This window comes from Python bivittatus, unplaced genomic scaffold, assembly GCF_059951505.1.
Source record: "Python bivittatus isolate LINGU-HERP-01145 unplaced genomic scaffold, Pbiv_v1 ctg000780_np1212, whole genome shotgun sequence".
Taxonomy (NCBI): Eukaryota; Metazoa; Chordata; class Lepidosauria; order Squamata; family Pythonidae; genus Python; species Python bivittatus.
This window is the reverse complement of record NW_028277108.1, coordinates 1,335,685-1,362,365: the sequence shown is the minus strand read 5'-3', so window position 1 is coordinate 1,362,365 and position 26,681 is coordinate 1,335,685. Positions and strand designations below refer to the sequence as shown.

General features: G+C 38.4%; 1 protein-coding gene across 4 annotated transcripts in view; it reads right to left on the bottom strand.

Annotated features, from left to right (window-relative positions):
- BLNK (B cell linker) overlaps positions 1–26,681 on the bottom strand; it is a 112,074-nt gene that overhangs the window by 46,368 nt on the left and 39,025 nt on the right. For 2 of the 4 annotated variants that reach the window (XM_088129009.1, XM_025164194.2), the window contains exon 3: positions 25,378–25,424. In XM_088129009.1, the coding sequence (XP_087985135.1) occupies positions 25,378–25,424 (47 nt within the window). Of the gene's footprint in view, positions 1–11,509; positions 11,830–25,377; positions 25,425–26,681 lie in introns of those variants that run through there. The other 2 variants (XM_025164195.2, XM_025164196.2) reach the window with 1 other exon arrangement.

Genomic DNA, 26,681 nt, shown 5'->3' with positions numbered 1-26,681 from the left:
GCAAAAAAAAATTATCCATAAGTCATCAAATCATTAAATAATGCATCAATCTTCCCTCTCCCCCCAACAAAATTCATTAGTTTTGGAAGGTCTTCTTCTGTCTCAGAACAGCTGAGTTTTAAGAAACTTTTGTAAAAACATAAGAATGGGAACTATCTTTGCCTCAAGGGGATGTTGTTCCAGAGAAGAACCCCTACAGAGAATGCCTGCTTCCTACTCTCTCCTGGTGTACATGGGCTTTAGTAGGCATTTTCTGGGAGGCAGAGTCTATGTGGGAAAAGTGGTCTTCTAGATACCTTGGCCTTGACCCATACTGTGATTTATAGGTGATAACCAATACCTTGAATTGCTCTCAGAAACACATTAGTGGCCAATACATCTCCTCTAACAGTGGTGTTACAGTAATAAGACTATCCCATAAACATTTGGGCTACTGCATTTTACACCCACTGAAGATTCTGCGTGGTCATCTATAATTCTATTATAAACTGAATTATAGTTAACACAGACAAGAGAGGGAAGGGCATGAGTAACCTTCAGAGACTTGTTCTATGTAAGGTCTCTACTGATGCCAGCTGAAGCTGAAACCCCTCCTGGCCACAGCCTCTACCTATTCCTTCAGCAGAAATCTAGGAGGACCCCCAAGTTATAAGCTTGGTCTCCATGAGAGAGCACAGCCACATCAAGGGCCCAGAATCATTCCAGAATCAGCAGGCTTTTGAATTAATCGCCATTTCATCTTTCGTGGGTTGAGTTTGAATCTGTTTCTCATTAAGATCCTGATCGTCTCCAGATACCAGTTTGGGACTGCTATCACATCCTCACTTCAGCCTGGAGTGGAAATGTGCAGTTGAGTATAATAATCATATTGATGAAACTTCAGCCCAAATCAGCAGATGACTTTTCCGAATAGCTTCATGTACAGTAAAAAGTTTGTACATTAAAAAAAAGGTATCAGTTAAAAGAAACTGATGAATTAATCATAAATTTAGTAATCCTATTTAAAAATGGGATATTTAGTGAGGTAAAAAATAAAAACCCACCCTGGAGGACACTAACAGTCAATAAAGCTGTTATTGATGTTGATACAACAAAATAGAGAGAAGATTATCCTTTACCTTTGCAGTTCCTTACAGATCATCACAGTCTACTCTGGAGAACTGGGGCCCTTCCTAATCAAATATCTGGGAGGGCACCCAGGGGAGGGGGGCAAAGGAGAAGAAAGCCCCACTGTCTGAAACCTTGTCTCTGCAACGTGGAGTCTCACCTGTTATATATGTGACTCAAAGAAGGGTCTTCATCACGAAATGTGCAATTCTTAATATAGCTAGCAAAACTTTTCAAGATTCTGCTGTGATCAATTCCCATCTGTTATTTTATATATTGAACACAAGAGAAGTTGTTTTCACTTGCACTGGTATGAATATGTATTTTATGTAGGAACCATTGGTATAATTTTTTTTATTCAGAAAAGATGAACAATATTAAGTCTAAGAAAAGTTGACATAAACTTTCTAAAAGTACTGGACAGGATACCCTCCCCCCCATTTCTCTCTCTATTTTCTGAGAAAGAAAGGAAATTTGGAGGAAAATGTGAAATTTATAATATTTTTTCTGTTTTAAATTTCCTTCTACTTCAGAGACTTAGAAAACAACACATCTATTTTCATACAATATACAATTAGTACAAAAAAAGTATACCATTTGCTATTTTTATTACACATAAAAGTATAAAAGCCTAAGTTTTATTCAAACAATAATTATACATAGATCTAACGTTAGATATGGAATAGAAAGCAGCAAGGAAAAAGATCTGAGTACAGGTGGCACAAGACTTTCCTCAAATCTTGTTAAGACACAATAAACAGCTAATTTTATTAGCTGTGGCGGTCCACACTCAAAGGAGAAGCAATACTTCTGCACACATCTGCAGACTTGTTCAGCTGAGCTGACCAACGTTGTGGGAGAATTAACATCTGTTCCTCAACCTCTGCATCTGAAAATTAGAACCCTCAGAATTGAATGCTTTCAACAAGTTCTTTGTGGGTAAAATTTCTTAGAATTGAGCTGACTTGGACACACTATTTTAGATTCAGAGTCAGAGATGGCCCAGGTGTTCCTCTTATATGATTAAACTGGATCAATTTCAATCAATAATTCTGATGATGTGAATGCTTGCTTTGGAGCAGTACAACCTTTGCCCAACATGGCTTATGTCCACCTGCCAAAAAGCTCTAGAAAATGGCTGGTAAGTATTGTCATTGCCTCTCTCACACAAGGGAAGCTGCCTTCCTGTTTAATGAAGGTACTTATTAGATCACTTTTTAAGAAGTCCTCCCTCATTCCTTCAGACATGGACAATTACAGGCCAGTTTCTAAACTTCCATGGTTGGGCAAGGTAACTGAGAAGGAGGCAGCTTCTCACCTGCAGACAGTCCCAAATGAAATGGACTCTCTAGATCTATTTCAAACTGGCTTTTGAGCAGGTTATGAGATGGAGATTGACTTGGTCAGCCTGATGGATGATCTTCATTTGGAGAAAAACAGAAGGTAAATGTTGATTCTCCCAGATCACTCAGCAAATTTTGATACTATTGACCATGGCTTCCTTCTTGGACTGGACTGTTCTGGGAATTGGGGGGGGGGGCGGGCACTGCTCTGCAATGGTTCTTGAGGTCCCCCAAGACTTCATTTTGTCCCTGATGCTTTTAGACATAAACTGAAATCACTGAGAGAAATCAAGAGCTTTAGAGTTAAGTGTTATCAACATGCCAATTGCATTCAAATCCACTTCTCTGCGCCAACATCATCAGGCAATGGTGCGTATCCCCTAAATGTTTGCCTAAGGATATTATGGGATGGATGATGGAAAATCAACTGAAATTGAATCCAAGTAAATTGGAGAAACTCATTGTGGGGGATCATAATTGTAGGATTGTGCTAAATCTGACTGCTTTAGATGAAATAACACTATCCCCAAAAAGCAGGTACAGAGTTTGGGAATGATGTTAATCTCTCCCAGACCCCAGTGGTGGAATGTGTATCTAGAAGTACTTTTTATCTGCTTTGGCTGCTAATGATCAAAAACAATGGTGCCTTTCTTGATAATTCCCATGCTTGATTTCTGTAATGCATTTAACATAGGTCTGCTCTTTGGTGTTATTTGTATCATTAGGTTCAAAATGGTGCAGCCAAATTGATCTTTATATTAAATAGTGATCTTTCACTATTTGAAATCTTTATACTAATAACAGTATCATCTTTATATTGTTATTATTTTTAAAAACTTAAACAGTTTGAGCTAAGGACATCTGAGATAAGGCATCTTCCTCCAAGACAGAGATCATCTTGGGAGGCTTGTCTTCATAGCAGCCACGTCATTTGTCTGTCATTTGAAGTCAAGATTTCTCTGTGGTTGCTCCATAGCTGGGGAACTTCCCAATACAGTAAAGGGACAGCCATGTATTCTAGCTTTTAAGGTGGCTTTAAAATGAATCTGTAATAGCCAAATTGCTTATTTTATTTTTTAAAACTTTTACAAAGTGAGAATTTAATTTAAATAAGATTTTATAGTATTTATATGTCTTGCATGTTACAATTATTATTAGATTTTTGGCATTTTGTGCAAAATCCAAGGACTTTGCTGATGGGTGGCCAAAAAATCACTCAAACAAATAAATAAAGCAATATTTTTGAGTGGTTGCTACCACTTCTGAACTCTAACCTTCTCCTTACCCCATACCCTCTGGAAAAAAAGCCTGAAAGTCATTCTTCACACTGCAGTTAGAGGAACATAACTGCAGTGTGATTTCAACTAAAAAGAACTATAGCCAAAGATCATTGACAGGAGTGATATTCTGCTGTTTTTATCTTCATCTTCATTAGGAAGTCTAATGATAGTATTTAGACCTGAGGGACTGTCTCACCCCCATTACATCAGCCTGTTCCACCTGGTCAGGCAGACACGGCATGTTGCGGACCCCGTCAGCGAGAGAATATCGGCTGGTGGGGCCCAGGAGGAGAGCTTTCTCTGCTGTTGCCCCCACCCTTTGGAATATTCTCCCCCAAGAGGTGCGGCAGACCCCTACTCTCCCGGCTTTCCAGAAAGGATTAAAGACCTGGCTCTGCCACCTTGCGTGGGGTGACAGCAATCTTACCCAATCCTGGGAGTGGCGGGAGCCTTGATGCTCCCCAAGTCACTGCCAATTTAACATCTATTCTTGGATTTTATTTATTTTCTATTTATTCAGGATCTTTTTACATTGTATTTTTATTGATTTTAACTGCTTTGTAAACTGCCCAGAGTCGTTTTTAACGGGATGGGCAGTGACAAATTTGATATAAAAATAAAATAAAATAAAATAAAATAAAAAAATGAAATGAAATGAAATGACAATATAAGGAAAAACTCCAGAACAGGCCACAGTCTTCTGCCTGTATTCAACCTAGTTCCTTATCTAAAGAAATGTCTTTTTTAATAAGAGGTTTAAACTTTAATGAAACTACTTGTGCTAAAGAGAAACTATTTTGGTGATCTTTCATCATATGGGGATAAGCCTATTCATGGAGAAGGAAGTTGCAAAGAAATCAGTGGAAGTCACTTCTGATTAAACATCATGACTTGGCAATAAATATTTTAAAGTATGTAGATGGTAATACCTAGGAAGAAGTATGTGTAGGACTCTCAGGTGTGTTGGAATGTCACTTTCCAAAATGTTCTGCCAGCTTTGCTAGTGCTGGCTAGAAATTCTAGCAGCTGGAGTTCCAACACATCTGAAGATTACCACTTTGGGAAAAGCTAGACTAAATTATACCAAATTAATGCCAGTGGACAGATGCTGAATGAATATACATGCATAAGCAATTTTCTAAATAGTAATTTTATTAAAAATTACAATTGCAACAATAAAAACGAATACGAACTAAAAAATATAAAAGAAGAAAAAGAAAGGATAGGTGCAGAAAAGAAAAAATAGAAAGAAAAATAGAAAAGAAAGAAAAAATAATATAGTAAAGAAAAAGAAACTTATAAAGAAGTGGCTTCCCCCTTCATCACAAGTATAAACAATTTTAGTAACTTATCACCTTCTCTTAAAATACAACAAATCATCTCTTCTTCCCATGTGCCATCTCTTAAATATAAGCAAATCCATAAAGCCTTGTCATTTCAGTTCTAATATCAGCCAAAAAAAATCCATTAAGGGTTACCAGAGATAACAACATATCTATTTTAACCTTGATCAAATAAACCAACTTTACATTCCTTCCTTTTACATTTAACAATCTTGATCTTTAGTCCCTTCAAATAATATCCTAGAACTTGATTTCTTTTCATTTTTTCTTTGTCCCTTCTCACAAAATTCTTCAAAGCTTTAACAAGCCTCTTTTATAAATCCAATATAGGAAAATTATCCCAGTCACTTTCTTGGTTTGTTATTTGTATATCCCTTTTAATTATTAACACATCAGCTGGTTTCTGTGATGGAATGTATCTACGAGAGGAGAGTGATGTGGGAGATCAAGGCTATCAGGAAGGAGAGGGGGCCTTCCAGGAGTGGGGAGGAGGCAAGAGGCAATACAGTCTGCAGGGGGAGCGTGAGAAGAGAAAGAGATTCAGAGTAGACACTCTCTAGAATCTCACAGGGTACATCCACTAGTTGCTGTAGTACAGATTTAGTTTCACAAGATTCTGTCTATAAGGTGTAAGCACATAAAGGAACTGTACTCGACTGGACTGTTTCATTGTTGTTCTTGGGCTGGGGCTGACAGTTTCTTCTGTATGTCCAGTGTAGCACCTTTTTCCATATTATCCTTGTAGCCTGTCATTTTTAAATCCACTTTAAGATCAGTCTCAATCTTGTCAGGTAAAACTTGTTCCTCTTCCATAACATCTTTTAAACCCAGTCTATTTATAGAGGCAGATACTCTTAAAATCAACTACTGGGTCCATTGTTCAAAAATACCCTTCAATATGTCCAATGTTAAAATATTTTATTTCATTCTGTATTTGTAAGTCGAATTTCAGCGTTCTTCTTTAATTGTAATCTTTATTCCATCTAGTTCCCTCTAGTGTCCAATTTTTAAAGTCTTATCTTATTATTTTTTAAAAAATAATTCAAAACAAAAGCATTTTCCCATGGGATGGATTCTTACAATTAATTCCCAACTCTTATTTCAAATTTATCTGAACCCTTATCCAAAGTTAAAGTTTTAATCATCCTTTTGCTGTTTATTCAAAAAAATATATAAACATATTTTTAAGTCCTTAAACTTTCATTTAAAACTTCTTTTGCTAAGGATTAAAGGAAACTCACCCAGTGTTTTCAGACTTTTTGATCCAAAGGTTCCTAATAGCTGAAAAGCAGATAATAAGCAATTTCCAAAAGTGATTACAGGTAGTCCTCCCTTAATGACTGTTCGTTTAACAACAGTTCAAAGTTATGATGGCCTCGGAAAAAGTGCTTTACACCCTGTACTTGCAGTTATGACTGTCGTAAATGGTTGCACCCCCCCCGCAGTCACATGATTGCGATTTGCAATCTTCTTTATGACAGTCATTAGGCAAATCACCCTGGTTGTTGAGCAAATCAAGTGGTCATTAAGCGAATCATATGGTCATTAAGTGAATTCTGGCAAAAATGTCCATTGCGGAAGCTGGATTCACTTAATGACCATGTGATTCGCTTGACGACCATGTGATTCGCTTATCGACTGCAGTGATTCACTTTACAACCATCGTAAAACTGGTCATAAAATGGGGTCCTGTGGTGACTTGCTTACCAACCAATTTTCTGGTCCCTATAGTAGTTGTTAAGTGAGAACGACCTGTAGAAAAGGAAATATGCAAACCCAGAGTCCTTTTGAAGGCGCTGACTGCAGTTTGAGCAAGATGGCTATTCCCTTGCCTCCCAGGGCTCTAAACCTACTGGAGACCGCTATCTGGCTGTCTCCTTATGAGGAGCAACTGCCTGGACCACTTGTGGGCAATCTCAAGTCCTTGAGGAATTACCGAGAGCCGGTCTACTTGCCGGCTCTTCATTCTGCTGTGGTCACCGGCTCTGTTTTTAGCTGAGCTGTTTTCAGTTCACCATTTCTTCCTGGAAGTGGCATAAGCAGTTCTGTTCATTTGTAATTGCAGTTACCTACTTATTCAGAAAGTAACAATTAGGAAAAGCTGATGTATGGAGTAAGACTTGACCAACATGGCTGAATCAAAATAGCAAATCTAAACTTCTTCTCCACAGGTCTCTGCAGGAGGGCCAAGCAATGAGACATGCATTGTGACATTGTGATGCAAACTTTATCCATTACATACATGGATACAATGTCACAACACAAGTGTGAAAGGGTGGAGTTTGGGTTATGACATTACAACATGATTCATTATTTTGGCATCACCATGGTTGGGAATGGATTCTAAAAGAGTCCTTAGAATCAACAGAAAGGCTTTATTTAGAAATGTTGGTCAAACCTAGATGAACTATTGTTTTGTCGACTGCCTGCTGACAGTAGAGAATGAACATGTTTTGTGGTTATACTCTTGCCTAGAGATTAATGTGGGACCAAATTTGCTAATGGTAAAAATTAATGTTACACTTTATTTAAAACATCTATGGTCTGCTGTCCAGAGAGATCCCGGCCCCCCAGGCAGCAATGATATGATTAAAATGATAAAACAATGACAACCAGACATTAAGAATACAGCAGCAATAAAATGTAACATAGAGACAAAAACAGGTCAGTAAAGAACGATTTAAAACCCAAAGAAGGTTTTTCCTAGTTCAAATAAGGCAAGCTAAGCAAAATCACAGGAGACTGCAAAACCCAGGAAATGGAAACGCTCCCCCAACCGTCATGCAATTAATTGTGAACTAAATGTCTTCTTCAGAGGCAAACAGTCCTTAATGTTCACAATGTCATAAGCCTTGAAGGAAGGAAATATAGTTATGGCTGGGCTTAAGCACTTCTTGTGAGACTCTGGCCTAGCAAGACTTCAGATAAGCCTAGATTTAAAAGCTTAGACTCAGCTCTAGATTCAGATGAGGTTACTCAAGAGAATGTGAGAATTATCTTTCTCGATGACCTCCTACCACTGAGATCCTCTAAGCCAGTGTTTCTCAACCTTGGCGACTTTAAGCTCTGTGGACTTCAACTCCCAGAATTCCCCAGCCAGCAAAGCTGGCTGAGGAATTCTGGGAGTTGAAGTCCACAGAGCTTAAAGTCGCCAAGGTTGAGAAACACTGCTCTAAGCAAATTCACCTATACGGGATTCTCTGGCAGTGATTTGAGGTCAAGCCTTTCCTTTAGAGATGCCAGTGGACCTAACCACTTTATTAATTTGTTGTGGGCTGAGAAAGCGCTTGCCTTGTACCCTTTCCTGGAATGCACTCCCTCCCTCCTGATAGCCTTGATCTTCCATTCCAGTATCTTCCTCACACATGCTTTCCATTAGCTTATTTGTATAATCTTCACCTTTCTTTGTTTTTCACCATACCTCTCCCAAGCATTTTGATTTCCTTCTATTCAGTCTAATTTAAAGAAGTTAATGTTTTGACTTTGTAGAATCACAGAATTGTACAGTTGGAAGGGACCACAGGATCATCTAGTTCAACCCTCTGCAAAGTGCAGGAAAACCAATTAAATCTTGTATAGTTTACTGTCCTTGACTTATGACTATTCATTTAGCAACCGTGCAAAGTTATGATGGCATTGAAAAAGTGACTTATGACCGGTTCCCGCATTTACGACTATCGCAGTGTCCCCATGGTCACGTGATCAAAATTCAGGTGCTTGGAAAGTGGCATGTATTCACAATGGTTGCAGTGTCCCGGGGTCACGTGATCACCATTTGCAACCTTCCCAGCTGGCTTCCGATAAGCAAAATCAATGGGGAACCACATGATTCACTTAACAACCATGTGATTCACTTAACTGCAGTGATTTGCTTAACAACCGCACCACTTAACAACAAATTTTCTGGCCCCTATTGGTGGTCATAAGTCGAGGACTACTTGTATAGGCAAGTAGGAATGTCAGGTTCCTCAGATTCTTCATCCTAGGGGATTATTCATTCACTGTCATTGTCACACTGAGGCCTATTTTGAAACCCACAGGTCAGTATCACTCTTTTTCTGCCCACCAAACAGCTCTCTCCAGTCCCCACAAAGGCCCTTGCATGTGGATGCCAGTTTCATCCCTTAAACATCACCCCAGCAACTGCCCTCACTTTTCCCTTCATAAACCAGCAGGTGTTCCCTCCAGCCAGCCAATGGGAGAGTGCCAAAACCAGGGCGGAGCTTTTTCTGACAACAGAAGGGGTGGGGATTGGATGAAGCCAGCCAGCCATTGGGAGGACAGCAATGTTACCCCTGTATGCAGAAAGAAGGATAGGAGGAGGGAAAGGAAGGGGAGAATCTCAGATCATGGGTGTGTGTGCGGAGAGGAATGACAAAACATGCATCGTAATGCAAACACAGCATTGCAGCACAAACACATACTTTGCATCAGAAGTCAGGATGCATGTACTTGAGGGTGGGATTTGTGTCATAACATCACTGTATACGTATCATCATTTGGCTTGTGGTTTGCTGTGAATGTTGCTATTCCAGAGATAGGAACTAAGAGTTCCTACCAGTGGGAAGCTGTCTTGCTCTGCAGAGAAGTGCTATGAAGCTGTCGCTGCGACAGGAACTGAGCCAATGAACTTGTGGAGTTTATGGATGGTTTCTAGGACCATCGGAAACCCCAGCGTCATGGGAGAATGTAAGGTGTGCACTATTCTCAGATTGGCATGTTCCTTGCGTGTGGTAGGGTTTGGGGACTTTGGAGATGCTGAAATATTTCTCATGTTATTAGTAAGAAATCTCTGCAAAAAACAACTTTAATGTTCCCATACAATGTAAGTATAATACAATAAAATTTGTATTATTTAAATACAAATCACCACAAAAATATAAACAAAAGTGAAAGACAAGAGAGCAGAATTCTCAAGGGGGAGCTTTCTTACGCAGGCCCCGTTGAAATGAAAAGAAACTGCTCCAGGATTGCAGACCTTGGTGCAACAAAAGCAGGCCACGCTGGCCATAAGAAAAACATACTCCAAAGTCCACTTTAAGAAAATACCTTAATAAGGCCAACTGAAGACATCTGAAAAATATACATGTTTTCTTCAGATGTTCCAGCAGTTCCCATTCATTTCAAGAGACTGTGAACAAATCCAGCACCTGCATGCAAACGATCTCCTTATGCAGATTCACAAAATGTCTTAGATTCTGTTTTTTAAATTTTAACCAGGTTCTACACTTTCTCTGTTTCACTTGGCTCGTGATTCATGTTTGTATTTTGCTGGGTTGACTGCACTTTTAGTGACTTCATATTCATTTTCAGAGAACTCTCAGAAACGCTCTCACCCACAGCTAAACTGAGATAAAAAGTCCTCAGATGTGTAGGAATCAATACTGAAAAACGTGCCTGCACCAAGATTTGATGTGTTTACTGCACAAAACATTACTGGAAGATGCACGTATGTGCCTTACTGAGATCTGCAGTGTACAGAATGATCCTAGTCTAAGTCTCTTAGCTCTCGCACACTATACTTTGGTTTCATTCCTGCCATCAAAAGCATCTAACGTTTTGCAATGCAAGTCTGAAAGTTGCTACAAACTTCGTGGAAGTGTCTAATTAGCAAATTCCGCAGGTCCACGTCCTACAAGACGGACAGCATCACTATCAATATGGACTTGCGCCACGGTCATTCCCAAGGCAGCAGAGGTCACAACAATATCGCTTCTCACACAAAGGAGTAGTCTATGAAGTGCAGGACGTGCCAAATTCTGTTAGTAGTAATTCCAGGTAGCGCTGGGAAAACTCCCACCTGGAATCTGCAGATCCACTGCCAATCAGTAACCAGGCTGGACCGACTCTGTGCAGCCCAAGCCGGGTCCTGTGTTCTTATACACACAACCCTGTGCTACAGAAGAAGGTTTCCTACGCCGAAGTAGAAATCAAGGAGTTGAGGAAGTACTGTAGCCTAGTTAAACAAACACGTGACCTCGAATGGTTATGAATGTGTCCTGGCACGCCGCGTTACTAATAGAGGTGTATATAAAAATGCAACCGGTTTGTTGGATGAACTGTACTGCCAAACATCTCCTTGCATTGAGAAAAAAGATCCATCGGGTTTAAGGTATAGAAACCCCGCCGGAGAGGGGAGGGGGAGCGACCGCCTTACATCCCGCCCACAGACCCCATTCATATGCCCCTTGTTAAGATTCCCGTGCGATCCGAAAGCCTTCCATCCTATTCACCGTTCCGAATTCTTTACGGATGTCTGGGCGGCTTCATTATTTTCTACCAACAAGTTCATCCCGCCTCCTTTTGTCGCCCAGACTTCTATTAAGAGGCGGAGAACGAAAGAACTTCTGATCGATACTCTTTGCGCAAGGAGGAGAAGGAAAAAACGAAGCGAGGTGGTGGCGCGTCGGCGGCGGAGTGGGGTGCAAAGCCGTACCTGAGTTTCTGTCCTGCCGGCACGGTGATTTTATTGAGTTTCTCCATTCTCCCAGCCAACTGCCTCGCACGAACTGGCCCCCGTGTCAGAAGGACATCCGCGAACTTCCTAGTTCCTGGAGGGCGCGTGGGGACGGGGACGGGGGGGAGGGGAGGGGCGGCCGCCAGGGAGACCGAAGGGATGAACGATCCCGCGGCGTCTCGCCCCTGCCCAGAGCCGACGGGGCGCCGCGGGAGAAGCGACTCCGCGCGTGCTTAGGAACGGCAAAACCCGCTCCAGCGCCCGGTCGGCTTTCACGTTTCGACTCTGTCATGTGACCGAGCAAGCTTGGCTAGTAATAGGATGTTTGTATAATCGTGAAGGAGATCCACACCTATTGGGCGTGCGAACCACCCCCGTCGGGGGCCGGTGTTTATCTCTGCGCCTGTGGCGTTTCAGTCGAATGGAGTCATGATTGCCGGAAGGTCCCTGTCACCTTCCTGGTGGCTGGAAGGCGACACCTTGATGCCTGGAAGAGATGGCGTTTATCCCCCTTGCCAGGGCTCTCGTCTCTCGCAAACCGCCACGGGGACGCAGAGAGCCCTCTTCAGTACCTTTCATATCCCAGATCCTGGGGACAAGCAACTGGGAAACTCCACCGGGATCTTCCCGCGGAGAGATCATGGCAGAAGAGGCTAATCTTGCTTTTGGGTGAGCCTCAGGCTCTTCCCAACCTTTCCCCACCTGAGGCCTTCCCAGCCTGCTTGGATTCCCAGAATTCCCAGCCTTGCTGCAGCCAGGCTTACTAGGAACGGTAGACGTGGTAGTCTGAATCCCTTTGGAAATGGCTAGACTGGGGAAAGGCATGGTGCTGGGGCCCAGAGGGCTACCTTTATGTTCCTTCCAAGGGTGGGTTAGTTGCAGGCACTGGTCAAGAACACAATGAAATCCTTTGGATTTCAGTGTCAGGGAGAAGATGGATGTGCAAAATGCCTTCTGGGTTCCCAGCATTCCCTTTCGGTTACAGTAACTTCCCAATCTCCTCTGTGCGCCACAATATGTAAATTCAACATGATGATGATGTCTGCACCCTGAGGGTGATGCAGCAGCTAGGTTTTGTAACACAAGGCTTTGTTCCTCTTTAATGAGCAAGAATAGCTTTTGCACAGGAACTAGGAAAGTGAGGGGATGCATGTGACAGCGTGACAGAACAGTAAAGGGACATGCAGACTGACTTCTTGTATGAATGCTGAATTTCCTCTCCTCAGTGGCTCCATACTTGAAATGGGTATATAAGCCTTGTCCCAGGTTTTAATGTTTCAATAGCAAATCTGGAGCAAATGCCACATGAACCACAGTTTTGGAGAACCGTGTTTGTTGTTCATTGGGACTTGGCTGAGGATAGAGAATTCAACCCTATGACCACCATTCTCTCCAACCACACAGTTGCTCTTTTCATTTTGAAAGACGTGCGTGTGTTTTTTCATGAATTATTTTACTTGGCTTTAAGTGTGGCTTAAGTCTGCAGTAGAAGGACCAAACAGATCATGTCTGTGTGTGTGTTTGCTCAAAAGCACAAAAAGAAGAAATCTTGAATTTGCTGACAATAAGCATGGATGACATATTTTCCCCTGTATTGTTAGCTGGATTTTTAATTTTACATATTTATTGCAGTATTTGCGGGGAGTTTTGGCATTAGTTTGTTTTAATATAAAGGGGAATTCAGAACTGGAATCCACCACCCACAGTCTGAAATGGTGAAATCCTTTATATTAACTATTTGTATAGTGGGTATGTATACAGTCAATGTATATAAGTTAGACCTGGGTTAAAAGGGCTTAGTTTAGGTGGATCTTACTCCATGATTAACTAAGCAATTGAAATAATTTCTTCAAATGTGGCTTTAATTTAGAAGGTTCTAATTCATCATATCTAGAGCTCATCAGATTGTTGCGGGCTGGTTTAGGAGACTAGTAGATTAAATGGCATTTATCCTAGATTTCAGCCTACAATGCATTTGCTTTTCTTGTACCTCAAATAAATACTCTTGTCTCTTAGATTTGGTTAATTATCAATGAAACTCATGGGCATAACCTGTTCACTGAATTAACCTATTTCCTGGCGCTTCACAATTCATTGAACCATAAGCTAAGGATGTGGACTGGGTTGACAAAATATTCAAAGCCATAAAAAAGTTAATTAAGATTAAAACTAACCAAGTTTAGCAAGACTTACTTTTGACCTATAAATGGGTATTTTATGTAGCCATCAATAATAAACAGATAAAGCATCTGCTCCTAAGATCCTTAAGTATTCTGGAAAATTTATTAATGGTTTTTGCTAGGTGATCTCTCTGTCCCTACACACATACCACACACATACACACTTACAAATATATTTTTTTCCCCTTCACTTTACTTGCTTTGGAACATCCCCTTTAAAATCAGTGATGTTGTTGGCCAAGTAGACCAAGAATGTTCATTTCTCTTCACAAATAAGTTCAGTGTACATGGTCTTGTATCCTAAAAGAACTCGAAGGGGTGGTAATTTGGGGGGTTGATTCACTCAGATAACTATTCTTGTTTGTTAACTGGGCTGTAGAGGTGCACTGTGTACAAAAATTACAAGCTGTAAACCACTTGCCCTATTACAATGATAATGAGGTTCTTTGCAGGATGATAGCCATATTGTGAGAACTATTTCGCACACATCAGAGACAAACAGCCTGATATCAGACCTGGCCAACACTAAAGAGATGGAATCTGTCCCTCTCCCACAAAAGAGAGTTGCTTGTTTACACAATCCTTTTACACAATTACACAATCCCTTACACAGAGTGCTTAGGAGAAAGGTACAAGAACACTGATGCATTATAAATAGAAGTTGCGTTTGATACACAGAACTTGCTTGAATTTGGGGTGGGGTGAGGAATGGCTTCTTAGCTGTTCTACAATAAATCGGAAGGTCTTTCCAATCTAGCCTGTCGGGAAGAAACCTGCCACTTGCCACCCGATATGAAATTTACAAATGTCAGCGGAGAACTGTGATGCCTTGTAAAGTTCTACTTTTCTAAAAGGACAGATGAAAACAGCACCTTCTCATGCCGGATCTCTACATCTTCATGATTCACTTAGCAACTGTCCAGATAACAGTTAATTTCCCTTGAGAATAAAACCTCCAAATGAAGGCACACTTACAACTTCTGCTTTTGGTTTTTTTTTTAAAACTATTATCTGTTTCTTGATACCAAAGGTAGCTTTTATTGTTGCCTTGCTGTCTGATATGAAAATAAGCTAGATGATGTTGGGGCAATCAGCTTATTTCCCTTTGGCATCCTCCAATAAATATGCTAGGACCACATATTAGAGAACTCCCAACCACTTCTAAACTTCCCTAGTGTTCAGACTGGGGCTGATAGGAACACATCTGGAAGACATTTTGTTGAGGAAAGTTGCTCTAGATCAAAAAGGTGGTCACAGCTGGACTACAAGTAGTTCTTGAGGTCTGTTCTTATTTAGCCCAGGTCAGAATCAGGTAATATACATCTCTTTTATGACATTTTCTATTTCATTTATTCAGGGATTCTTTCGGGGTTTTTTTTTAATCATTGTTTTCCTGCAATATACAAAAGGTATAAATCTTATGTAATAAAGACCTATCTAAAATTGCTTTCTGGTATTTTTAGTTACTATATTTATACCCACAATGGAAATGTATTGGTTGTACATCAGATATTTCCAAAAAAAGAAATACTGAACCACAGGGAAGAATTAGAAGGATTCTAGCTCACAAAAACTTATACCTTTTAATAAGATTTGTCAGTCAGTAAAGATGCTACCAGACTCCTGGTTTTTGAGTGCCACAGACTAACACAGCTCTCTTCCTACAATGTCTAGAATAAGAAAATAAGTTTATTGTTGTAACTGTAGGTCATAACAATGTGACATAGCATTAAATACAATAGATCAAAATGAACAGAATAGAATAGAATAGAATAGAATAGAATAGAATAGAATAGAATAGAATAGAATAATAAAAAGTGCTAGATACAAAGAGGTCAAAGCAAGATAAGGCCAGAGCTACAATTAAGAACTTAAAATTTTCTTTTTTCTTTTCTTGTATTTTATGCTATGTTACATTGTTATGACCTATGGTTAAAACAATAGAATTATTTACTTACAGTGTCTAGGGCAGAATTAGAATGTACATTTCAGATGAAAAAGACTGACTAAAATTCAGTCCTTTATGACGTCCACAGTCCTCTATCCACTTTTTACATTGCAAATGAAATGGAAGATATCCTTTTCTAAACTATGTTAGAGCAATCAATAAAGTAGCAATAAAATGAAATAACAGTTTTTCAAAAAATGATTTCAAACATTTTTTTTCACTGATCTGAGTGGATAGCGAAGAAATATACAAATGTTGCTGAGAAGTACTCGGTAAGTTCAGGAGGAGTTACTGGGAAGTAAAGGCATAGAAGAATGATCCAAGAGATAATGTCTCCATATTTATGTGCTAGGAAAGTAATACCAAGTTAAAAATTAATTTTTAGAAAGTAGCTAAATAGATTTTTTTCTCCATTATTGATGCAGCTCTGAGAACATGAAATACACTGTTTTAAGATTTCTGTTATTAGAATACTGTGAAATAGCATACTGGGGAATGAGGCTTATTTTATTGTATAACATTTATAATGCATCAACATGTTTTTTTCCATTTCTGTATGTCCCTCCTCTGACACATTTTTTTTTAAACTACAGGAATGGAACTTATGTAAGGGAACGAAGATCAAATACTCATTTTCTAGAATTGAACTGACAAGGAGAAATATATACATGAAGGGCATAAGAAAGTAGGTAATTTTACATGAATTTACATTCACTATGGACTAAATACAAATACAGCATTTTTTACAGTGTAGTACAAGTTTGCTTATTCTATGCTAGTCCTACTGAATGTCTTGATATTATTTCTAGTTAGATATTGATATTGATATTGATATTGATATTGATACAGAGGCCTGTGTGTGTGTGTACATATATTTGTAGATGCATATGTACAGTATGTGTATGTATCTGTATCTATGTATATACATACACACACCCTCCCTCTCTCTCTCATATTTATTTACAAATAAATGTGGACAGATTGCTTTATTATGCCAAATTATTCATATTAGTATTGGTTAACAGGATTTTTAATCAGAATTAATAACAGAATGATAAAAACAACTGGTATCAAATAAACATCAGCATACAGTTGTATGCCATGTCATGCCTTCTGGCTTAAAAAAGTCATTAAGCTACCATTGGCCTGTTTAATAGGGAGCTCAAACTTGTTTAAAGAAATCAAAAAGACTTGCCTTCTTTAGAATAACTCTCAAAAGTCATTTCTGTTATGCCTGTGTCACAGAGGTCACTACCTCCAATCTTGCAAAGTAGAATAGATTTCTAAACACCTTACAGGATGTCATGCTAAGTTACTTTTTAAAAAAGCTTGTTGACTGATTCATGAACATAAGTCATCAAATCAGCTGGCAGATGGTAATGGCGAATGCCCTGGAATTGCTGCATTGAGGAGTTCAGGGTTGTCTGCATGTAAAAACGGGGCAGGCCTTCATCACGTGGTTACTACTGCCATTTTGACTTTTTTTGATCTCTACTGCAATACTTTTGGAAGGGTTTAATCTTTACTGTCTGCTAGCTTCACAGAAACAAAGGAAGAATTCATGAATAAAGGCATTTTTATCATGGTAGGACAGTTCTCAGAATGGGTCAAGAATGAACCTAATAATCCTTCTCTGGTAGCTGATCTGCATCTTCAGTTGATTCCTAAGTGTAACTTGTCATGAAGGGAGGAGAATGGTGAAGAAGAAATGTCAGCCTTCAAAATATAATCATATTTGAATGCCCATAGATGCCTAGTCATGTCTGGGCAATTTGGGATCTGAGTAGAGATATATTAAGTGGGTAGAGGTCAGTTAGATTTAGCATCTATTACATCTCCATACTGAAGAAGCAGTTGGATGTTGAATGGGAAGTCCATTCTTTGGCCAGTGTTACTACAGCCAGGTTTCCCTTTTTATTGATTGCTTGTTTGCTTATAGGATTTTTTTTTTTGGTCAGTGAATGATGAATCCATTCTTGCAAAATTGCAGAACTCTGCTCTGATGGTAGTTCAGTTCTCTGTAATCATCCGCCCATTTCTGGTACTTCTTATCTGCTACCACAGGAGAAGGTTTATTTATACAATTTTCCTGCCACTTCCTACTCCATATTGCTAACTATTGCTAAGATGCAGAACCATCCAGGACAATTAGGGCGCAGGCCTCCCTGGTTGTCTGAGTCATGTACATTTTGTTCTTTGGCACTGAGAGAGAGAACAGGGGAAAGAAAAGCAGGGGTTTTTCTCATCTCACCTCTGCTGAAAAAGACGTCGGTCTTGTGGCATGACTTCTTTGAAATGGAGCAAATAGAGGAAAAGTTTGTTACCTTTTCCAGGGATAGGACCGGTGCACTGTCATAATAGAATATGCATAAATAACTTGAATGCTGAACGTGAAAGTGACAAGTCTTTAGATTAGTTGAAGCATCTGTTCACAGTTTCCTGTTCACATGTTGGAGCAGCCACATCTACAGCATTTGAGATTATAAATGTACAGCTTTTCATGCTTGAGTGAGAGACAAGTTTCTTCTCACTTTTGAGACACAGGTGCAGAATTTTCTAGTTTACAAAGCTGAACTACTGAAAAGGAGGCATTGTCTTACAATGCAAACATTACATATACAATTTTTGATGTTCTCTCTCAAGTAACTATGTGCTTAAGATGGGTCAGGCAGACTGGTGATCCTGCTAAGTATATTTACTTATATTAAATAGTCCAAGAGGCAAATACTTCCTTTTATTGCACGACTTGAAATGTGAATCTCCTTTTTGAAGAATGTGGGCTTCTTTGGCTTGAAACTGTAATTGCCTCAAGGCAATCGATTTCTCTCTCTTGTCATTATATCCTGTAGTATATTGTACAACACAAATCAATGTACATGTTGTAGCTACTGCACAAAAAATGAAAAATATCTATAAGCAAAGTCATTGGGCATGTTCATCTGATGCCATGAAGAATAGGAACAAATTAACAACATATACAGCAAGATCAGCTAAACACAGATTGTGGCCTGAGTGAAGGCCAAGATGCTGTCCCAGAGGTCAACTGAACATTGACCATCTTATTAATCATTGGAGATCTTCACTGCTGTGTTACTCACTGAAAGCAAAGACACAGTGCAGGCCAACAGCAAGACACAAAGAACTCTGTCCTTCAACACCACCTTGTTACTATTTTCAGCTGTTCAGCATCTGCTTCCTGAAGTGCCCCCCTCCCACTGCCTAATGTAAGGGCCGGGCCTGATTACTTCTAACTAAATATTTACAAGATTGCTTGGTAAGAGATCTTAGGATGTTTTATGGACTACTTCTTTACTTCCAAAATCAGAATGCTTTGCTATGCTTTACAATCTTGACTTTTTTTTTTTTAAGAAATAACCTGTAAGGTTACTAAATTAATTGAATAGTTGGGAGGACCCATAAGCAAACAAAATGCAGCTTCAGGACTCATTTTAACTGAGTTTCACAAGTTTTTTTTTTTTTTTAACTTTGAATACGTGAAATCAGTTGAACAAGACATTTACGTTAATATCGTTGAAATGAATCAAATATAAATAGGCATGTGGATCTATGTGAGGAGATTAGTTTTATAGTAGAATTAATAGGACTAGGATTTGGTAGAAAGATTTTGGAATATAGTTGATGATTATTGCCAGTACTTCACTTAAAGTTATTTTGAATTTAATGACTCTGAATACCTGTATTAAGATCTTAAGATTTTATGCAGCAGCAAAGTTATGTATAGCATGCAATTGGTAGTCTTCCAAGAAGTTGTCTAACCTGTAGTAGATTAATAAACTTTGGCAGACTATAGTTATATAGAGACTTACTAAGCAATTGCAACAAGCAAGGATTTTCAAAGATTCATTGTTTAGTATTATTTATGTTATAGTTTGTATTTATGAGGCTCTAACACAGGTGCCAAGATATCTGTTTACCTCATTTGTGTAGGCACGTCAAGCTTATTGTCACATTCCAATAAAGTATATATTTTTCTAACAAGGCCCCATTACATAATTTATATATCCAGAAGTTGCTAGTTATTGAGAATCTTCTTTAGACTCTTTGTTCCACTGGTTTATCCATGATAGAACCAGAACTAGAGTGATTCATTTCTTTTCATCCCCCTTAATCCATGGTTTTGATATATTATTAATGTGTGATCTTTATCATGTTGCCTATAGTTTAACTTTATTTCCAAACAAAATAGCATTAGTATTAGAAATAATCTACTAATAAAAATACCCATTAAGAAAAAAAAAGAAGAGGGAGGGGCAGCATTTCCCAGGTTAGGGGCCACAGAGCTCAAGGAACCACAGCTTCTCTCAGCATCTCTTTGGACCACCTCAGTCTTCTTCCAACCCTGGAGTTTGTGGTCAGACAATAACAGCCACAAAAATTTATACGGTGACAAAATTGGCCTATAGAAAGCTTGGTTTCGCATTCCATAGTCAGATTTCTCTCTCCATCTCTACCCTTAGTGGGCTAATAAATTATTATTTGCCAAGGAAAAAGCTTGTTTGGGACTTGGTGTTTAAAAGGGAGGATGGCCAATAACCTAGCCTGTGAATGATTATATACAGGAGATTTTATTAGATAGCATTATCTACCATTCTGGAACCTTTGATCAATTGATTTAATGGTGCTTTGATTCATTCATGGAAACTTACTGGGACTCCAGACAATGTTATCATCTCTTTACGGTCTTCAACATTTGCCGAAAGTGCGTTGAGGAAGAAGAAAATAAGGGCTCACTGTATAATGTTTTGATTATGTTTTGAACCAGAACCTTGTGCTTTCTTCCTTTCCTAGACAGGTACTTTTCCTTCATTCCAGGTTGAAGGATATAATAGGATTTCTTTAAATATTGAGGGTTCTAATACATTTATCCTCCAGAGCAGTGTTTCTCAACCTTGGTTCACACAGATTAAGTCAGCACACACACACACACACACACATATAATAGATTGGATCAATTTGTGAACCAAGTCATTGATGATCATTTATTAAACTTGAAGTATGGTTTAAACCAGTGTTTCTCAAACTCGGCAACTTTAAGATGTGTGGACTTCAACTCCCAGAATTCTGTCCACACATCTTAAAGTTGCCAAGTTTGAGAAACACTGGTTTAAACCAATTTAAAAATCATAGCATAGTGTGATGCATAAAACCAGCCAATGTAGTTAAGGTGACAATAGTTTTGACAACATGCCATAAGAGTAATAATCTAAAGTCCAAACTTGATATAAGAATATACTTTGGTCACTCCATTTTTGAATGATATTGTTATTATAATAATTATACCACAGTGAAGTTAACAAATATTTCCTTTCACACCTGATATGTATTTTAGAAAATAACACAATTAAAATAATTAGAAGTCTGAGATGTTGGAATGGAGCATTTGTGTTAAAACAGCAATTTTTGGCACTGTCTGGCTTTTCCCAGCAGTCTGGATAAACAGGCACACACAAACCCCCAAACTTTAGATGGGTAAAATTTATGGTAAATGACTCTTCCTGGCATTATAGGGAAACAGCATTCAAATTCTTACACCTCTTTCAGGTAATGGGCAGATCTGATATTAAATTGTTTTCTTCTGACCATGTAAGAACTCTCACAAAATGCATTTCATCTTATATCTTACAGTTTAAAACATGGAATTCTAAACAAGATACATAGCTTAAGGATGTTTTGGACAGAATACTGAGAAGACAAATCAGTCTAAAGTTATTAAAATCAACTTGGAGACTCTCTTATAAATAAGCCTAGCTATATTTAGAGGTCTAGATATTTCCCCAGGTCAGCATGAATATAGGCAAATAGTCTAGTCAAAATTGAATATTGCTAACCAAGAATAGCTTCAGAATTGTTTCTCCACCTCCATCTCTACAAGCTTCTTTAGAAGGCAAAGAATCAGTTACATCCCCAGACCATCTTACTCCCCTTCCTAACCCCTATCATACCTTCTTGGTTTTGTTTTGTTTTGTTTTTCTAAAGTGAAAATTCCCTCGATGTAGAAAGTGTCAACTTTGCAGTGTGACAAGGAGGAGAAGAATCTGATTTCAAATTTCTTTGTCAGACAGACCTATCTTTAATCATGGAGATGGGAAACTAGATTTTAGTATAACAAAGACAAAATTTTCTACAATGGCTTATGCAACATAATTACAAGAGAGAGAGAGAGAGAGAGAGAGAGATGATAGTTGGATGATAGATAGACAGACAGACAGACAGACAGACAGATATGTTTGGAGTCAAGTAGGAAGTGCCAAAGGAGATCTTTTAAAAAGTAGGTTAACGTGAGATTCAAAAATTTTAGAAAGAGCCTGATATATACCAAACAAGTTCAAATATTTGGAATATTTTGGCCCCAAACCCTTCTTTTTCACCCTTGAGCCACAAGAGTAGGTAGGGGAGCAGTTCATACTAACTGCAATCTGCTACTCAACTGCGGAAAAATGGCTAAAATGTTTTTCAAAAGTAATTCTCTTGGCCCATTTTTCTGCAGGTTGAATGGTAGGTAGCAGTCAGCACTGAATGTCACCCTACCAGTTTAGGAAATTCAAGCTTGTTTGGCCATGCTATCTTTACTTTTTTACTATTAATTGATTACCTGCCTGTCTGAAAAGTACAAACCAGCAAAGTGCTCTTGTTCTTTGCTGGACTAGAGAGTATCTGTATGTGTATGCAAACACACACACACACACACACACATACACACATGTAAGACTGACACTGCTGCTTAACTCTTGTATGTATAACTGTAATATTACAACTCCTCTATTTATGGAGTTGCCAGGCTTTACAAACTGGAAAAAAAAAACTGCAAAGAAAGCTCAACCTTAACAAGACAAATTTCCAGAGACCCCAATACTCATACACACACTCAGAAAACCCTACCAAAACCATAGAGTGTTAACATTTTTAAATGTACCATGATGACAAAAATATACAAGAGCATGCAAAATAGGAAACATTACAAACTTAGAACATTTTGAATACCCTTAGTATTCTATAAAAAAATACTAAAACCTAAAAAAAGCAGGCAAATAAGTTCTTTTTTAAAAAGAAAGTTCTTCTACATTCTTGCCAGATTTATTAAGATGTATGATCTTTAAATTCATATCCATTACTTTATTACATCAGACAGCAACATTCTACAAAAGAGACTCAAGGAAAGCAATAGAGTCAGAATTTGGAGGTAAGACTGGTCAAATCTGGCACATCCAAATGTCAAGAAACTTTATGAGGTTTTCAAGTATTTGCAACATTTCAAACATACGGGTATGAAATATGAAGCACTAGCACTCGTTCCAATTGTTCCAGACATAATTCACCTGTTCCTACTAAGCACTGCAAAAGAGACTAAATTCTAGTATTTGGTGTGCTGCAAAGAACTGGCACCAATCTTAGAGATAATTGAACGGCTTCTGCCTGTAATTTAGAACACATCTCCAAAAGGTGGTATAATTATGGGGCACTTGCTGTGTCAAAGATAGACATTTCTTAGCTTGTAAATTAGATGTTTACAAAGAAATGTTATTTTCCAGTATTTTTTACTTACTCATGGTCATGTTCTTAGGCCGATAGAACTTTAGTTGTTCTCTAAATAGAACATTTCTTGACCGCCAAACTCTCAATGATGGTTTAACTATAAAGTAAATCCTTGAGTTGACAGACTAATGGGAGAAGGGATTTTCAAACTAAATGTCTATTAAATAACATATGAGTTTTTCTGAGCTCCAAACACTCTTGTACATGAGAAAGCCCACTTTATTGATAACAGTGATGGCCAATTTTGAGAGGAAGTCACAAATATTGTTCAGAATGATTTAAACAAAGAACTTTCATTTTTCATTCATAAAGAAAAGGCAGAGAGAGCTGCAGTCTCTCTGAAGTGAAAGGAAGGTGTGATGAAAAGTCTTTAATGCAAGGTTGATGTGGAGAAATGGATTTTGAATAGTATTTTGAAGTTACTCTTGTCCTGATGATATAGAGTTTCTATAAATCCATCAGTGTGAGTAAGGCTAGTGCAATGAGGTCTGTATCTATACATACTTTGACCAAGAAGCATGAGAGTTGACCTATATTGCTTCTCATTACTAAATATGTTCCAGATAGCTCTTTAATAAAAGTTCTTATTTCCCTCCTGATCAACAACCATAATTTTTTCCATGCCTTGTCTTAGTCTTGCCACTTCATATTGGAGTCCTCAGCTGGCCACCACTTAGGCCAGATAAAACCCACAGGCGCTACAGAACTGATGATAGAGATACTTTCCCATGGTTCAAAGAGAAACAGACAATGAATTGATAATGAGGTCCTCAGTCAAAGTAGAATGAATGAACTGCAGGGTTACATTACAGTTCAGTTTTCTTCAACCAGCTGCAACAAGACTGGAGTTCTGAGCCAGAGACCTTGCTCTCTGGGAGTACACAATCCCTAAAAGTTTGGAGATGGCCAGACCGAGGAAGATAGTTCTATTTTGTCCTACTGAAACCATCATCTTCTTAGATTTAATCTTTAAAATAAGTTTCCACTGACATTTTCTTATTTAATTAGTTAATAATTACAGTTCTGTTACGGAAGCAGTCTTATCTAAATAAGTGCAACAGGATATAGTAAAAATAAGATGATGACTGGAAAGAGAGATTTTAGATATTTGCATTCATGTCAAATATAGAAATTTACGTAAGTATGACATTATAGATACAGTATTATTTTTTCTTTAGAGAGAAAACAATGGTATGCTGATTTAGAGTTTATGCTAAATCATAGCTTATAAAAGTGGTTTAGTTTCACGAGAAGGCACTGATTTGTAGGCAATGAACTATGGATTCTCATATTATCAGAATATGATACAGTCACATATGTTTCTCTTTTGCTATAGGTTGCTGCTAGGTAGTACTTGGATGAGAAACCTCCAGGAAATCTAGCTGAAGACTACACTGGAAATTTTAAAAAAGTCTCTTGGAAAAACACAATGGCCCATCACCTCTATATTACTACCAAGAAAACAACATGGACATAGGAAGTCATAGGAAATCATGAGAATGAGCTTGAATTGAAAGAAACATTTGCTTTTTAAATATTCAATTAGACAATCATAATAGCTCAGTGAACATATAGTTGGGGAGGTTTTAAAAAAATACAGTGCAGGTGGCTTAAAAGATTATTTATATATGGGTACATTAAAAAAGATGTGCAGCGGCTGAATTAAACTGATGTCTCTATGACTAGAATTAGTCTAGACAAACATTCTCTTCTGGAAGTGGAATGTTCTAGAGAACTCCAGTTTGTTCTGTTTCATGGGTCATCTGGCTCTTAACCATTTCGGGGCCAAAACAATGAATGGAACACCACAAACTACTTCCTGTTCGAGAAGGGTTATTTCCAGAAAAGTGCCAGACTAAAATGGTCCAGAAGAAGATGGAATTTTCCAGAGTTTTCCATAATGTTCTATATCCAGAATGGAACATTTTGCACATATACTTTGAATATTAATTTGAAAAGGTGATTCTGGATATATTATAAAAAAAAACCACAATTCACACTAGACATAGAAATAAATGTTCATCAAGGGCTTCTTTTATATACAGTATTCAAAGTATGTGTGTCTGTGTGTGTATACACACACACACACACACACACACTGTACTATTTGCAGAAAAGGACTTGTACATTTCCTGAAGAAATGGATTTGGGAAGGAAAAACTTACGGCTGGTCCATTATACTGAATCTGTGTCTCTCATATTCTGATAAATGCTGAAAGAGAGAGAGAGAAAGAATAAAAATGTGTTTCTGAAGAAAAAAACTAAATCAAATGAAGAGTGAACCGAAGACAACTTTTACTTCAGCTGGAGCACAGTTTGCTTACTACATGGCGTTAAGCAGACATATTCTTTTAACACCATCTTCAGTTTATAATATAGTGAAACACAATTAAAACCAGGCTACTTATTAACTTTTTATTACTAAAACGCCCAGTAATTATCATGGAAGACAAGTGGCACAAAGTGTACAGTGAAAAATCTTCCCAGGAATATCATGTGAGAAATACAGTGGTTAATGAATAATTACACAAATGAGCAGCGAGGAGTTATACTGTGTGCTTTTGGGGCTGCCGCTTGTCCACAGATTCTTTTTCTGGGAGTGCTGTGATCCTTTCTAACCTTGGTGAAAGGAAGATGGGCTGGGAGAAGCCTCACTCAGAAATGAAGCTACCTGGCCAATTTATTCAGAATGGCTTGTCAACGTTTTAAATCTTCCACTGCTCTGAACCCTGGTCAAGTCAGGTTAGAGACAAATTGGGAGATTAGAGGATGGCACTTCTAGACTCTAGTTTATATCACCCTTATAATGAGAACTATAGACCATTGCTAAGCATGACCTTAGGGAATGGTATTTTCCCATACCAGCTTGCCTCTGCTCTCCCTTATGTCCCAGCTGTAATGGAGGCTGAGTTGATGGGGACTAGAGAAAAGAATTACTTAATAGTTCCACCTAAATCGTGGAGCTCTGCCTTGGAAACTGTGCATAATAGGCTTTCACTGCTTGGTGGAGATTCCATCCATCCATCCATCCATCCATCCATCCATCCATCCATCCATCCATCCATTCATCCATCCAATGTATATAACCACCCATCTCACATTTGTGACTCTGGGCTAATACTCTAATTAATTAATACCCTGATTAATTAATGCCCTAATTAAACTCCTAATGTGTGGACTTCAATTCACCTAATTAAAACAGCAACCAGAAACAGTAAACAACGTACCAGTAAAACAACGAAACCATATAAAACCATTAAGACCAAATTAAAAACCATAACTTCTTCAGGACGGCGTTTGTACATATTACGATTCTCTGTTTCAGCCTATATCTCTGTCCGTTTTTATCACCAGCTCTTTTTGCCTTTGAAAAAAGTTTCTTTTTTTTAAATCCACAAGATGTTGGGTACAGGATGTGTTGTGATCGAAGCCTTGCCGCTTTCGTATGTGCCACAACATCACTTGAACC